At 43.1% G+C, this 15,505-nt stretch overlaps 1 protein-coding gene across 10 annotated transcripts in view; it reads right to left on the reverse strand.

The window, feature by feature from the left end:
• Positions 1 to 7,125: 7,125 nt before the first annotated feature.
• The window catches only part of MAGI1 (membrane associated guanylate kinase, WW and PDZ domain containing 1), a 604,531-nt gene continuing 596,151 nt past the window's right edge, over positions 7,126 to 15,505 (reverse strand). For 7 of the 10 annotated variants that reach the window (XM_032411708.1, XM_032411705.1, XM_032411702.1 and 4 more), the window contains 2 exons: positions 14,836 to 14,974; positions 7,126 to 10,734 (listed from right to left, as the gene is read on the reverse strand). In XM_032411708.1, the coding sequence (XP_032267599.1) occupies positions 9,974 to 10,734; positions 14,836 to 14,974 (900 nt within the window). In that variant the 3' untranslated portion in view covers positions 7,126 to 9,973. Of the gene's footprint in view, positions 10,735 to 12,691; positions 12,781 to 14,835; positions 14,975 to 15,505 lie in introns of all 10 variants that reach the window. The other 3 variants (XM_032411711.1, XM_032411710.1, XM_032411709.1) reach the window with 1 other exon arrangement.

Consider the following 15,505-nt stretch of genomic DNA (forward strand, 5'->3'; position numbering starts at 1 on the left):
GTTGAATGTGGGCCGTTTTCACTGCTTTTCATTGTGGGAAATAATTCAGCGATGGGGAAGATGTTTCTTGGTCCCCCATAAATTGCTCCTTTGGTCTCTCTTTTCTTTCCCATTGGGAATAGACAGTGGGTCTCTGTCTCTAAGGCTCACAGACACCTGCCAGGTCTGGCTTTCCTAGATCGTTAGTCCCATGGGTCTCGGACCCACTCCTGGAATATGCTGCACTCCCTTTGCCCAGTCTGGGAGAGCCTTTCACCCTCTTGCCTTCTTTGCACAATTCAGATCAAGCTCCCTTCTTTACAGACCCTCATGGGCACCACATACACCTCCACAGCTTTTTTTTTAAAGATTTTATTTATTTATTTATTTATTTATTTATTTATTTGAGAGACTGAGAAACAGCATGAGACGGCAGAGGGTCAGAGGGAGAAGCAGGCTCCCCGATGAGTCGGGAGCCCAATGCAGGGCTTGATCCCAGGACCCTGGGATCATGACCTGAGCCGAAGGCAGTCGCTTAACCAACTGAGCCACCCAGGCGCCCCTTCACAGCTTTTATGACAATTTAACACAATGATTTAATGTCTGTCTGGTAGACTCTAAACTTCAGGAAGTTTGGGGTTTTGTGACATTTGCTTGACACTGAGTGCTCAGCACCATGCCTGGAAAAATAGTCCTCAGCACATATTTGCTAACAGACTGCTTTGAATGAAACTATAGTTTCAGGAGATAATGGAAGGAGTTAAAGTCAACTAAGATATAATCTCCAAGGATCAGTTGGGCATCTGCCTCATAAAATTCCTTCTAGAAGAAGTGGTTATAGGGAGGACTGTCAAATTGTTGGGTTGGAGAGACAGATGACATTTTTACTGGTCTTGCCGCATTCCACAGCCAATGAAGAAGGATATTACTTAGTTCTAGATTAGATGACTGTTTCACATACATCTTTGAGTTTTCCTCTGGTCCTGAGTGAGGGCTAGGTGTATCAATGGTGGGTCCTGCACCCCTGGGCTGGGTCAGTGTTAGAGTCTCTTATGCTAATACCAGAGTTTCTAGGTAAGTTGCAATAAGGCCTAGTAGTATTGTCCCAAGAATGTTGTTCCCCTGAAAAAAAATTTTTTTTGAAGATTTTATTTATTTGACAGAGACACAGCAAGAGAGGGAATACAAGCAGGGGGAGTGGGAGAGAGAGAAGCAGGCTTCCTGCTGAGCAGGGAGCCCGATGTGGGGCTCGATCCCAGCACTCCTGGGATCATGACCTGAGCCAAAGGCAGACACTTAACAACTGAGCCACCCAGGCACCTGTTCCTCTGAAATTTTAAGGCACGTATGTTGTTTTGGTCATAGGAATGTCCTATTCCACTTATTCCATCCTGACACAATTACTTTTCAGCCCCAAAGTTGTCTGCTAAATGTAGTTATGTGCATGTTGGGGGGTGGGGGGGTGCATCATAAATACTTTGGAAGAATTTGTGAGAAAACAATCTTTCATCTTTACGAATGCTAATCCCTGATTATTCATTATTCTCTCTTTCTTGTTAGATTTTCACATACCACATGTCCCATTTAATAAGAGCATTAAAATATTTCTCAGATGAATTTAAGTGAAAGTACTCTGGCTACATCTTGTTTTACAGGATGATGCTCTGATCTCATTGAGAATGTAGCAGTCTCTCAATTATCCTTATTAATGAACAAGTTTAGTGGTGACATTGAATAGAATTCACAATCAATACATATATGTCCACTATCTGTATGTCTGGCTAATAACTTCCTGAAATTTGAAAAGCTTCTTTGTTTACTTTGGGAAAATACTCTCTAGCCATCCTTCCTTCGAGCTGCTGTTATATTGCAGACTAAAGAATGCAACCTGTGGACACTATGAAGAAGGGAGGAGCAAGGCGGACCCATTCCATCCCACACAGTCTATGGGGTTAAAGCAGATGGAGAATGTTACGGCTGCCTGTCGGGAACCCCTGGGAACTTTAAAAAAGCCAGGCCACATCCCTGCCTAATTACGTGAAAATATCTGGGGCTGGGCCCAGGCATGAGCATCTCTAAAGTTCCCAGGTGATACCAATGTGTAGTCAAGGCCATCCACATTTGGCTTGGTGGCTATGCTGTGTGGTAGTAACTCTCATCTGATGAGACAGAGGTCTGGAGCCTGCAAGCACCTTGCTTTCTATTTATTTATTTATTTTAAAGATTTAATTTATTTATTTGACAGAGACACAGTGAGAGAGGGAACACAAGCAGGGGGAGTGGGAGAGGGAGAAGCAGGCTTCCCGCAGAGCAGGGAGCCCGATGCGGGGCTCGATCCCAGGACCCCGGGATCATGACCCGAGCCGAAGGCAGATGCTTAACGACTAAGCCACCCAGGCGCCCCAGCACCTTGCTTTTTAAAAAACAGCTGTTCCCAATGAAAACATGCAAAGTCTCAATAATCTCAATGTCATCAGAAGTAAAAAAGAACTACCAGTCACAATGTATTCTTTCAAAGGTATTTAAGCCAAACCACTCAAGGGTACCAAGTTTTATATATAAGGTTGCTTACTGCCCCATGTTTTTTAATCCATAGGGACTAGGAAAATAGATGGAAGTCAACTTCAGAATGTGAAACTACTAAGAGAAAGCAGAATACTTCTATTTCCTGAGCACCTACTATGCGCACCTACTATAAATAGGATCCTGTTCCAGGAAGTTGGACTTCATCACAGTTCAGGACAAACATCCTTGTCCTCATGAAGTTTATATTCAAGACAAGGCCAGCTATATAATTTTTGAGACCCAGCGCAAATTGAAAATGTGGCTCTTCCTTGTTAAGAAATTACTAAAAGTTTAAGATGGTGACGGTGGAACATTAAACCAAGGACAGGGCCCTCCTAAGTGCAGGGCCCCATGGAACCTAAGCACAGGTTCCACATCCACAAAGCCAGCCCAGATTCTAGAGGTGGGAAACAGGTGATAAACCATAAAGATAATAAGTAAACATAAATTAAACAAGGTGTTAGAAGTGGAAGTGCTATGGAGGGGAAAAGAGTAGAAGGGAAATCCAGTTGCTGTTTTAAATAGGGTGGTCAGCCATGAATCTTTGGGGAAAGAACTTTCCAGGCACAGGCAGGGGGACTAACTAGAGCAAAGGCCCTAAGAAGGCTGGGAGTGTGCCTGGAGTGTGGCTGAAAGGGAAATGGTGAAGAAGGGTCACCCAGAAAGGAAAGGTGGGACCTCATGGGCCTTGTATGTAGCCTGGTGTCAGACTTTGACCTTTTGCTTGATGTTTTAAAGGAATCACTCTGGCTGCTGTGTGGAAGAGTCTATAGGTAGGCAAGGGTAACAGGAGGGAGAAAAGTAAGAATGCTATTGCAGTAATCCAGGAGGGAAGGGAAAGAGGACTGGTAGAGAAATAGAATAAATGAGGTATTTGAGATATATATATATATATATATTCTATATTCTACATGTATATACATATACATATATATATTCTAACATGGAAAACTGTCCACAATATATAAGATAAAGGTACAGTGCCTAAAAGCCTAAAATTGTATGTATCTATTTGTCCATTTTTTTGCATAAAAATAAAACCCCAGGGGCCCCTGAGGGGCTCAGTTGATTGAGCATCGGCCTTTGGCTGGCTCTTTGGCTTGGCTTGTGATCTCAGGATCTTGGGATGGAGTCCCAAGTCAGGATCCCTGCTCAGCGGGGAGTCTGCTTCTCCCTCTCTCTCTGCCCCTCTCCCTGCTCATGCTCTCTATCAAATAAATGAATAAAATCTTAAAAAAAAAAAACACCAAACTACATAAACATATACACAGTTATATATAAATATAAAAAAATCATAAATGGGGTGCCTGGGTGGCTCAGTCGTTAAGCGTCTGCCTTCGGCTCAGGTCATGATCCCAGTGTCCTGGGATCGAGTCCCACATCGGGCTCCCTGCTTGGCAGGAAGCCTGCTTCTCCCTCTCCCACTCCCCCTGCTTGTGTTCCTGCTCTAGCTGTCTCTCTCTCTGTCAAATAAATAAATAAAATCTTTAAAAAAAAAAAAAATCATAAATGTCATGAACCAAGCTGTTAGTAATAGTTACTTTTCTGGACTGGGATTGACAGATGGTAAGGAAGGAGGTTGCCTTTTACTTTATACGCTCCTGACATGCTTGAATATTTTATTAAGTATGAATTGTTTTATAAATTAAAAAAAAAACTGCTTTTCAAAGTAGGCTATTATAGGAATGGCTCCTTTTTCAACACTCAAACACAAGGCATGTTTGACAAAAACTATCACTTAATTGAGCTCTATAGGTTGAGAAAAATGTGGTTCATCTAAAAAAAAAGAAGAAGAAAAAGAAAAGAAGTAAAAACAAGATTACAAGGTTTGAAATCAGGGTCTGAAGAAAAAAAAAAACGGTAGGGAGGTGGGAATTTGTAAACTCAGAGGAAACCAGGTGTAATAGTAAAGGATTGCCTTTACCAGAAGAAATCAGGTACTGAGTGTTCTGCAGGTATTTACAAAGGTATAGAGAAGAGGGGGTAGAAGGATTTAGGTTGGAAAGAAAATGAGTTCTTGTAATAGGATGATAAACAAGGGCCTGGGGACTTTGCAGCTGAGAAATCCTGCCTTATCTAAAATGGTTTTCCCGAACTCACAGGCTTCAGCCCCACCCTCCTCAGACAACTGTCCCTGCGGTGCAAGGTCATCTTCCTGCCGCTCAAACCTACGCGGGCCACCCCCCCACCCCGGCCCCCCTTCCCCAGCCTCCCTCCCCGTGGCCCGAAGCACACACAGCTCACCAGGAGCTCTGTTACTCTTCAAAGGACCCGTTCCTCTGAAGGCTAAAATTCAGAACAAAGCTGCCTGGCCCTCCCTGGTGTGCCTCCTTCCCTGTTGGACCACACTCCCTCCCTTGCCTCAGGCTATACTTCTCCCTCTTTCACCGGTTAACTCCTCTTCCTTCTAGAATTATAACCTTTCTCAATTTGGCTACATCCCCTATTAATTACTCTCACACATCCTGAACTTCTGCTTGGTATATAGTTTATTTGTGTTTGTGTGCTTGCCTTTCGCACCCAGCTATAAACTCTGGAGACCAGGAAGCAGGTATTTCTAGCCCCACATGCACCGGGGCACAGAGTTGGTCCTCAGTATGTGTCAGAGGAATAAATGAGTAATAGGCCTTGCCTATTACGCAGGTAAGAATTAGCAGCCTTTCTGAGCTACTTTCTCTTCAACCCTATGATCCTTTGAGATCAGACTTCATTCCCTGAGGGATGAATATACTTAAAAGGACAGTGCTTATTGGTGGGTAGTGTTCCGGGCTGTGCAGATCAAGTTGTTATTTCTTCAAGGGATGGGACAATGAAGACTTCCCAGTTGGGAAGAACAGAGATATATTAGAGGGTGACAGTCACTTGTGGCACCTGAGTATTTACTGTTGATGCCATCTTGCTTCAAGGCATGTGCTTCCAAGAAGATCTTGTATTTTGGATCCAGCGTTCCTCTAATACTTGTAGAGAAGAAAAACCATACAACCAGCTCCTGATGAAGAGCACAATGCATAAACACATCGATGGATGGAACCAGTCAAAAATTTCTCACAGAGGGCATGCTCCTGCAAAAAAAAAAAAACAAAAAAAAAACCCAAAAACCAAAAAAAACCCAACCCAAATAATTGTGTTCGAAAGGGCCCAGTTTTGTCATTTCCTCTCTTAGAAGCGTGTAATGATGCATATTCCAAAAACACTAGAATCTTATTGTGCTGAACACCCACAATGCTGATGCTGTTGCTTGATTATAAGAAAAATCCCGTTGGGGAACTTGAAAGGGCTCTTCCTTTCAAGATGCATGCAGACCATCAAAGGTGCTCTTGGGTTGCCCATCAGCAGGAAGAGTCCAGCTATAACTGAGTCACAGCACATTCTTTTTCATGTGACTATTTATGGCAGGCAAAGAACTTGTGGGACATATGGGCTTTACAAATAGCTTCAATTATCAGGTAAGCCAGGGACCATTTTTAGGTGCCATCTGGGGAAGCGAACAGTGTCTCTAATTAACCATGCTGGTGACAAAGCAAAATACAGCAAAAGGGATGGACTGCAGGAAGGCTATTGTTAAACACAATGCCTTTTTGAATGACCAGGAACTTAGGTTGTATAGGAAAACCCTAACTACCAAGTCATACTACAGGAACAATCCAAAAACTGTGCGAAGGAAATTGGAAAGTCATTAGAAATGACATGATGGACCAGGACATGTGTAAAGCTGCTAATTGGTTAACCTTTTCATCTAATAGGACTAGTTAGGTGCATGTCTAACTCCACACACATCTCTAAAGGTTCTGCTTTGAGACCATTTCCATCTTAACTTTCACGGCACAGCATCTCGGCTTTATATTTCAAATCACTGTGTAAGTGTAATTAGACTCATGAAGGAAGTAGCATGAGCCACATCGTTCATTAACTTTATAATTAAAACAGGAGGTCTTCTTCCCCATTTTAATAGAGTGAGAATCTGTTTCTTCATTTTCATTGGAAAATAAACTGGGACAATGAGAAGAGAACATCCATTGCCAGGCAGAACATCTTCCTCCTCAAAAAAAAAAAAAATTGGTGGCATCTACTGAGGATTGTTCTCATGCCACAGGTGTGCTCAGCACTTTGCACCTGATTCTTACCAATTCTGAGATATGCCTGTTTAAAGACGAGGAAAGTGAGGCCTATAGAGAGATTAAGGAACTTGCTCAAGATCACACAGGAAGTGATGAAGCACTTGGCTTAGCAGGTCTTGCTTTTTACCAGGGTTCCTTGCTATACTGTGCTGTGCAAACTTCAGGTGCATTTGAATTAGCCGGGGAACTTGTTAAAGGCACATTCTGACGCAGTAGGTCTAGGGTGGGCCTGAGATTCTGCATTTCTAATACCCTCTCTGGTAATGAGGAGGCAGGCAGTCTGCGGACCACACTTTGAGTAGCAAGGCAGTGTACCATCGATGCAAAGGCATAATTCCTTCTCTTTCAACAGAATGCCCTGCTGTTGCACTGAGCTGGAGCCAGGCACCCTCACCTGATTACTTGACCCTGATACATTTGAGACAACGCAGAGACAAGAAAGATATCAATCCAGAAGCAATAGTGGTTATGGAATGCATACATTTCCATGTATTTTTACAGTAAAAATGCATTAAAAAATCTTTCACAAAAGAAACTTAAAAAATACAAGTAGGGTGTCGAGTTCTCCCCCCAACATTCTTTCAGGCATCAACTGTGTAATGGGTGGGAGGGGGATTCTTCAATGGTTTGATTTAATCATACAAAATACTCATCCATCATCTCCCATCAAGACATTTACATGAGGTGGGGGATTAGGGAAAGTAGGCTCACAAGAATCAGTCTCCAATTTAAGGTTACAGTAGTTCAGAGAAAACTAGATCTTTCTGCTTAATGCATAGTCCCTGTACAGTACAATATTTCCAAAGCAAATCTGATGTGTGGAACTCAGAGGACATTGCCACACCAAGTCTTCGCAGACTGAGCCAAGCCCAAGTGGGTAGCACACAGATTTTAAAATGTCAAATATCACCTCTGACAACAAGAAAGACATTAAGATGTTACCTTCACGATGTACTCCAAAAATCCACCTTGATTTCATTTATTTAAAACTCTGGACCACAAGTGAGAGCATCGATCATTTAACATCACCGATTTTGCTAGAAATAGCAAGAACATTCCTAGCAGCGGAGCCTGGGGAATAAAATCCCCAAGTGGGCTCCTAAGGAAACTGATGAAAACAAATGTCATTATTCCGTTGTGTTTTCCCTCAGCCTTACTACCACAGCTCAATGTATGCTTTGTGTGGAAAACTGATGATAAAAGTAGCAGTCACAGACCCTCTTCCTCCTTTTCAGCTACAGCAAGTACATTGTCTCTGTTCCAGGAAAGGAACGTGTTTTGTGCATGTCCACACAACTACAGGAACTCAGACTATGTTATGTATCAACCCAGAAGTCAAATAAAGCTATGAACAATGTAATATTTATATATGCATAGTGTTTTATAAAAAGATTGGCCCACATACTGCTTTTCATCAATACAGAAAGAGCATTAAGTCCATAGCACACTGCAAGAAATGAGTGAAGAACAGAGAATGCGAACAAGTGCTTAATAATTCACAAGCAGGCTCACCATGGAGGAAATGATGATATTCAAACCAACTAAAGCTTTAGAGAATTACTTACATAGTCTCCCATTTTAAAACAGCTTTACATACCTGATTTAGTTTACATTAAAATATATTCCAATGAATCAATTTGTTCCATAGTCAGAAATATAAACACGTATCACATTCCTCACAGCTAAATTTTTTTGTCATAAATTCTCTTTTATACAAGAAAAAAAGGCAACAGTTGTTTGTTTTTTTTAATTTCTTAAACAGGCTCTATTAATTACAATTTTTAACTCTGTACACACAATGATTGGCTGGTTTTCTCCATTTTTTTTCCTTTTTCCTTTTTTTTTAAACAGTACCATGAGAATAACAGTGATTGACTTGCAAAGTTTTGTGTCTGTATGGAAAATGCAAAACAGTACTACAGAAATACACAATGCATTGTAAGCAGCAGTTTGCTGTAGTGGTCCAACAGGTACAAGCAAACATTTGGCTCAGCTAGGCAGTAATCCATTTCAACCACATCCTGGGGCTACAAGCCGACCCAACCACACCTCCTGCGGGACTGCAAAAGAATGGGTCGTTTTTAAAAAGAAAAATGGTTATGCTTTGTTCTGCTGTCCAAGGACTCAAAGGACACTGTCATGAGGGCAGAGGTTTGCCAACTCCATCTACCACCACTGGGACTGTGTCTTTTTCCCTTTCAACCATCCTGGAGACTTTTATTATGGTTGCAAAGGGAAATCGGCATCTCTAAGAATAAAGCACCCCCAGCCCTCATTTCTTTAAATATCAACAGAGAGGTAACTTCTACCAACGCTCACTCCCTGGTCCCCAGTTCGGCAAAGGGCAACCTTGGGCTTATGCTACAAAAGGGGAACACGCTTTCTGTATGGAGGATTCTCACGCCTCCCTTGCACTGGGCACATTGTTCCCCATTCCATCCACTATTCAGCCTCAAATCAGACAAGACAACACAGAAGGTGTTCAGTGTCCGTCTGTTCCTTCTAGTAGTTGAGCAAAGCTGTGATGGCACTGCCTTAATGAGATCTTATTAGATGTTGGTGATGCTAATGAACCTGACCATCTGTGCTTGGGCTACATTTGGGTAATGGCGGCCAACCTTCTCCTCTCTGTGCCTTTCTATGGCCAGGGAGAGTACGAACTGTTTTCTGAACCAACTATGACTCGAGAAGGGAACATTTCTTTGTGCTGTGTAGTTTAGCTATAAATATCCTTCATTTGCAATAGTAGTCTCTTCATACAGTTTAATTTTAGGATCATCGGCAATCCTAATCCATCTCAAAGAGTCCTCAGCTTTTACAAATATAACTTCTGCCTTTTTGCTCTTTTTTTTAAAGAAAAACTCCTAACTACAGTATAGCACTACATCACTACATAACAATCTACATCAAATTAATTAAACGTAATCAATAATTTCCCTTAGAGAAAATTCTGATCAACAGCCCTATTTAACCAGGAGAGAAAAAGACTGCCCCCCAAAAGGGAACAATTCTTGACAATTCTACAGTTTATGTAGAAACAAAATGTATATCTCTTCGGGGCAGCATTTGGCAAATAATTTCCAAAAAAGTACGCATTTAAAAATACTTTCTTTAATATTATACATCAGGCACAACACTTTTCATATATATATTTTTTTCTTTTAAGATTTCAAATGCATAAAATGTTTGTTGCTCTTCATAGGATCATCGGGTGTCAGACGCTTCACCAGGTAAGAAACTAAATTATTTCAGGTTTGTGACCTTCCTCTTAGAACCTTTGACACGGTAAAGGTTGGACTTGCCTCAGCGTCTCAGATACTGAGGTCGGTGCTACATTCTTTGTAAGGTCGCCTTCTCTGCTCGGGGGCATGTCTGGAGCTTCGGCCGGCATCCGGTTTCGCACTGGGCTCCTCCCTTCCTCGGTGGCTCACTCGCTCCTCCTTGTTCCTCTTCTCCAGGGACGGCTCGCGCCTGCGCTCGGGGGACCGCGCCCGCCGGCGGTCGGTGGACTTGGCCCTCCGCTCTGGCGAGCTCCCCCTCCTGCGCTCTGGGGACCGTTTCTGATCCAAGAGTCTCTCGAGGGACCTCCTGCGATGGCTGGGCGAGCTGTCCCTTCGGCGGGTGGGCGAGCGCTCGCGCCTCCGCTCCGGAGAAAGCTCCCGCCTCTTCTCGTGCTTCTCCCTCCTCTCCAAAGTGGTGTCCGCGCTGCGGGTGCCTTCTCTGCGCTTCTCCGGGGACCTCCTCTTGGGGCCGTTGGTCACCATCCGCTCCGGGGGCGCCTCTCTCCGTCCCTCCGGTGCCCGGTCCTTGGGTCGGCAAGCCCCACTGTCGGGTTTTCTAGAAGTTCCGTTCCATGTGTGATGCTCATTGGGTTGTCTGCTATACTCTCTGCTGCCTTTTGGGTCTTTCCCGTGTGCCCGCTTTTCCCCATGCTGTGATGATTTGTGAAGATCGGGTGGGTAACTGGACTCCAATGATGGATGCTGTCGGCGGTCGGGGGGCGCGGCCCTCACTTCCGGAACCCCTTGTGCACCGGCGGCGGCGGCGGGGCCGTGCCGGTCGCTGCTGGGGTCTGCCAGGAAAAGAAAGGAGAGCCACAGTTTGGTATCGAGGGCCTTGGGCTCCTGTCCCCACTCCCACGCCTGAGATCTCATTAGTCACAACAAGCAAACAACTGTTAAAGCAGTCAGAATCAAAGCCGACTGAATCCTGGTTAAGTCTAACTGCAACTAGCGAAGGTTAAAAACTTAGCACTTGCGGCTTTCCGCATCTAGCTGCTGATGGCTACACCCCAGACATAGATCATTAAGGAACTTACAGCATCAGTCACGATTTTAGTCTTTAAAGGCACAACCCAAACAGTGTATCTAGCAGTATCGAAAAGTCCCCACCTTAACTGCCTCTTGCTCTTCTTTCCCCACCCGTCAAGCCTTCTCCCCTGCCCACCCTTCTTCCCGCCCAGGCCCCCACAAGAGAAAACATTCTTTTCTTTAAAGAATACTTAATTTGCTTTAAAGTAATCTAGGTTATTGACCTGGAGGGGGATGAGGGAAACTTTCTGGGGGTCTGGGGGATGTAAAGAGTCTATATTTTGATCTGGCTGATTAAAATGGGTGTTTATAGAGGTTAAAAAAAAAAAAAAAGCCTGAGCTGTACACTCAGGCTTTAAGCATTTTATGCAAAGTACATTTCTATTTTAAAACGCTTATCTTAAAAAAAAAAAAAAAATACTCCAGGGTGGTGGGCAAAGGGGATTATAGAGGCAACATGGCCAGATGTGGGTAACTGCCAAATGTGACATGTATGTGAGGGTCCATTAAACATCCTCTCTACCTTTGTGAATTTTATTCAACACTTTTCTCTAATTTTGGGTAAGTTTAAGAAACTATTTTCAAAATGTGGCATTTCCTGACAAAAGGGAGTGGGACAGAGGTTGTCAGGGGCACGTCTGACATCACGTGGGGCTCAGATACAGCCGTTCAGAGACAATTTTCCTTATGCTACACAAGGTCGCCCTAACTGCATCCAGGAGCTGAGGACTCACTGCACTGCTTCTTACAACATCAAGATATCTATAGATTTAAAAGCAGAGTAGCCCATGGGGGGGGGGAGGGGTCCTATTTATTATTAAACTATTTGAAATGACATGGCCAATGTTTTAGGTAGCACTCTGACATTATGAGAGCGCTTTTCAAAGCAGGGATGCTCTTGTTGCAGCTAAGCCCAGTCAGTCAGACACGTTACACGATTCCCGGCAAGACACCTGACATGAGGTGCTGCCGAGTGAACCAGGGTGACAGTCACAGAGATGAAGGAATCACAGGAACTCTTTAAGGATCTTTCATGAGGCAACAAGGTCAACATTAAACAGTCTGTTTCATGAATGATCTCCCAAAACCCAGGGTGGGGTTTTAATAAAAACAGGAAGATAGCCTAGAGCAGGGTTTGTAAACTTTCTGTAAAGGGCCAAAGAGTAAATATTTCTGGCTTTGCCAGCTGTGTAGTTTGTGAGAAGTACTTAACTGGACAAGAGTGTAAAAGCAGCTGTAGACAATTCATAAAAGAAATGGGCATGGCCATGTGCCAATAAAACTTTACTAAGAAAAACAGGCTGCGGACAGGATTTGGCCCATGGGCTGTAGTTTCCCAAAGGATAGCTGAGTAGGACATGTCACCTTTCTGTCTATCAAAGCCTTACCGACCTAGGGGAGGGCTCTGTGATAGGAGGTTTGCTCTTTCTGAATGCTGGGTCCTAGAATTAACACAAACAGGGGCTTACAAAGTCGTTTTAAGCTTTGGGTAAGGAGAGGTGCTTAGATCACTCTCACAAACCTAACCTCGGGGTTTCTTACACCTACTTTTAAGATAAGGGACAGGAAGACTTCAGTAGGGTCGGTGGTGTACTTACAATTCAAAGAACGCAGGGTGTTCAGAATGAATTGCCAAACATATCAAAATAGAACTAAGCAGAAGCAATGAGGAAATTAGGCCACAGCACAGAAACACCTAGTATTGATTGAGCTACAAACCGTAGTTTGATTATGGCCCATAAGGTAGAAGCAAGCCTCCCCGAGCTTTTCATTTCTCATACATGCAGCGAGATTAGGAGGTATCATCGCTGTAGAAGGGAAGGGCCCAGCACCAAGAACAGTCAGAGAGAAAGAGAAAGAGAGAAAGAGAAAAAGTTGAACATTTAGATTCCCTATAACAAAGAGGAAAGAAAAAAAAAATCTGCATTTGTTAACATAGGGCAAAGAGAGTTTATTTGTCCAGTTAGACAATCTAAGGCAAAACTCAAATAAGGCTGCAGAGACCGCAATCAGAACAGTGACATTTTTTAGACAGCCATATGAGGTGACTCAAGAACCCAGACAATGGATGCACCCTTTTTTCTTTCTTTTTTTTTTTTTTTCAAACAACTGGAACAATGACAAGCTGGCCTAGGAGAGCATTAACAATAAACAAACAAAGGACCGAAGTTCCCGCCCTCCCCCACCCCTGAAGACCGCGGCAGTTAAATTAAGTACAAAAAACTCATTACAAAAATAGCCTCACAGAGAAGCAGGTTCCAATCAAGTCAGAAAAATATTGGAACTTAACATATTATAACCCATTTGTGACTCTAATCGATAGAATTAGGGAGATTCAGTCCAAGGGACACATGGAGACATTACAGCAGCACAACTCTGGCATGTTCAAGCCTTCTTGGAAAAAACAAGTATTTTTAAAGGATCTTTATTTTTAGCCCAAAGAACATTTGTTAGTGCTGGATTTTCATCCTCAGTGCAACAGACATAGGTTTTGAGAAGGTACACAGGTTACTGACGATGATTCTCAAATGAAATATCACATCCAACAGAAGCATAGGGGAGACAGAAAAGGGAGACAATGTTACAGTTTCAGTAGCATTGATACACCTATGGTCAGAGATTCAGTAACAGTGCACAGCTGTGGCGTCTCAACGTCAAAATTCCTCCCCTGTGGTTGGCCGTGTCTAAAGGGGCCTCATCTGACAGCCCCCCTCCCCCCGCCTCGGGCCCCTTGTATTTTACACCTGTATATGCGTGTCCAACACCTGGGAAGGCTGTCCTTTAAAGGGGTTATCCTTCTCTTCGAGCTGCATCTGAATTAAGGATCTCATCAAGTCCAAAATGCAACTGGGAATTGTGCAGAATGACTTTCAGAAAAGAGGGTGATAACAGATCAATCCCTAATAAAGGGGACCAACGTATATGGGGACCATTCAATCACAGTTTCTATAGAAACTTCTGTAGACCTTTGGTTGGGAAGAAAAGCCCTACATCTAGGGCATAGCTTTTTTTTTTTTTTTTCTTTTTTAATTTTAAACAAGACTCTCAAGTAAATAGGACATAATCATTTAATATACAATATTTTGCCATCAGAAGACTACGCTAGGCAAAGATCATTGCTGTTTATTCAAATCATGTCTACACATATGACAAAGGAACTCTACGTATAACGTGGCTTTCCCCATAGGAAAGGTATAGTAACATGTTTCCCTCATGATGAGCACTGGGAATCTCTTTCATCCTTTTTCATCTAAAAACATATGGCTAATATATCAACAGTCTTGTTTGTCTTATAGTAGTGGGCTCAGGTGGTCTGACTGGGGATGGGGACCAGCAAGGGGGATATGCAGAAGTGTCGTAGACAGCGCGTAAAGGAGGTGAGCAAGGCCCCCAAATCATCTCAAAAATTTCACACCTCTTAAGTAAAAACATCAAGTAATCAAAAAAAGAAAAAAATAAAGGAGAATTGTGCCTCAACATATCATTCAGGAAACCTGCTTTCCTGCTTCTGAAAAGGAGTATAGTCAGTTTGTGCTAACAATTGGATCTGAGAAACAGTTTGGCACAGTTCCAACAAACATTCCTTCGCTCTTGGTTGGACTAGACAAAACGTTCTCTCTGCTTATCAGAAAGGGGGCTATCGAGATCTTGTCTTAGGCCACGCCCCGGTCCACATAAGCAAGCAAAAGGATGAAATGTGTAGAGATTTCAGAACAAGCGAGGCAAATAATCACATGGTGCGAAAGGCTGGTGAGACACTGGTGAATAGGGGGAAAACAAAAAGACTTTCCTGCTGCAGTTCTGGAGACAAATTCATGGAGTCATGCCAGGGAAGGAAGGAAGGTTTTCATAGTTTGACCCACCATATTCTGGTACCGAGCCGTCTCCCCGCTTCAGAAACAGACGCACCCTGCGGCCGCCATTCTTAATCAGTTCTATAGCCCGAGAATGCTTCATGTTTTTGGTGGTCTCGCCATTGATCTCTAAAATTTCATCACCAATCTGCCAAAGCAAGAGACGAGAGTGAGAATGTCACAAAGGGTCTGACCAGCTATCAAAGTGCTTTATGCTTTAAAATTCTTTCATTGAGTGATTTACTAAATATTTATTGAGTATATTCCAGAAAATCTCTTGTTGCTTAGGATTCAGCAGGTAAGGAAACAAAAAAAATTCTTGCCCTCATGGAGATGACATGCTAATGGAAGACAATTAACAAGAAAATTAGAGACATACGTGTATGTTGGAAAGTGTAAGTGCTAAGGGAAAAAAAATGAAGCACTAAAGGGAATATTAATTGTTCAGGAAAAGAAGATGTGGTAGGCAGTGTCTAGGATGCCTCCCCCACCCCATCAATCCTCTCCTCCCTATATTCATATCCTGTGTAATCTCCTTCCCTTCAAATGTGGGCTGGAATTAGTGACCTGCTTCTGGCAAATGGGAAGGGATGTCAGCTCAAAGATAAGGTTACAAAATAATTTTGGCTTCTGTCTTATGTGCCCCTCTTTTATTGTCTCATTTGTTCACTCTGATGCA

Source organism: Phoca vitulina, unplaced genomic scaffold (genome assembly GCF_004348235.1).
Source record: "Phoca vitulina isolate PV1807 unplaced genomic scaffold, GSC_HSeal_1.0 scaffold13, whole genome shotgun sequence".
Taxonomy (NCBI): domain Eukaryota; kingdom Metazoa; phylum Chordata; class Mammalia; order Carnivora; family Phocidae; genus Phoca; species Phoca vitulina.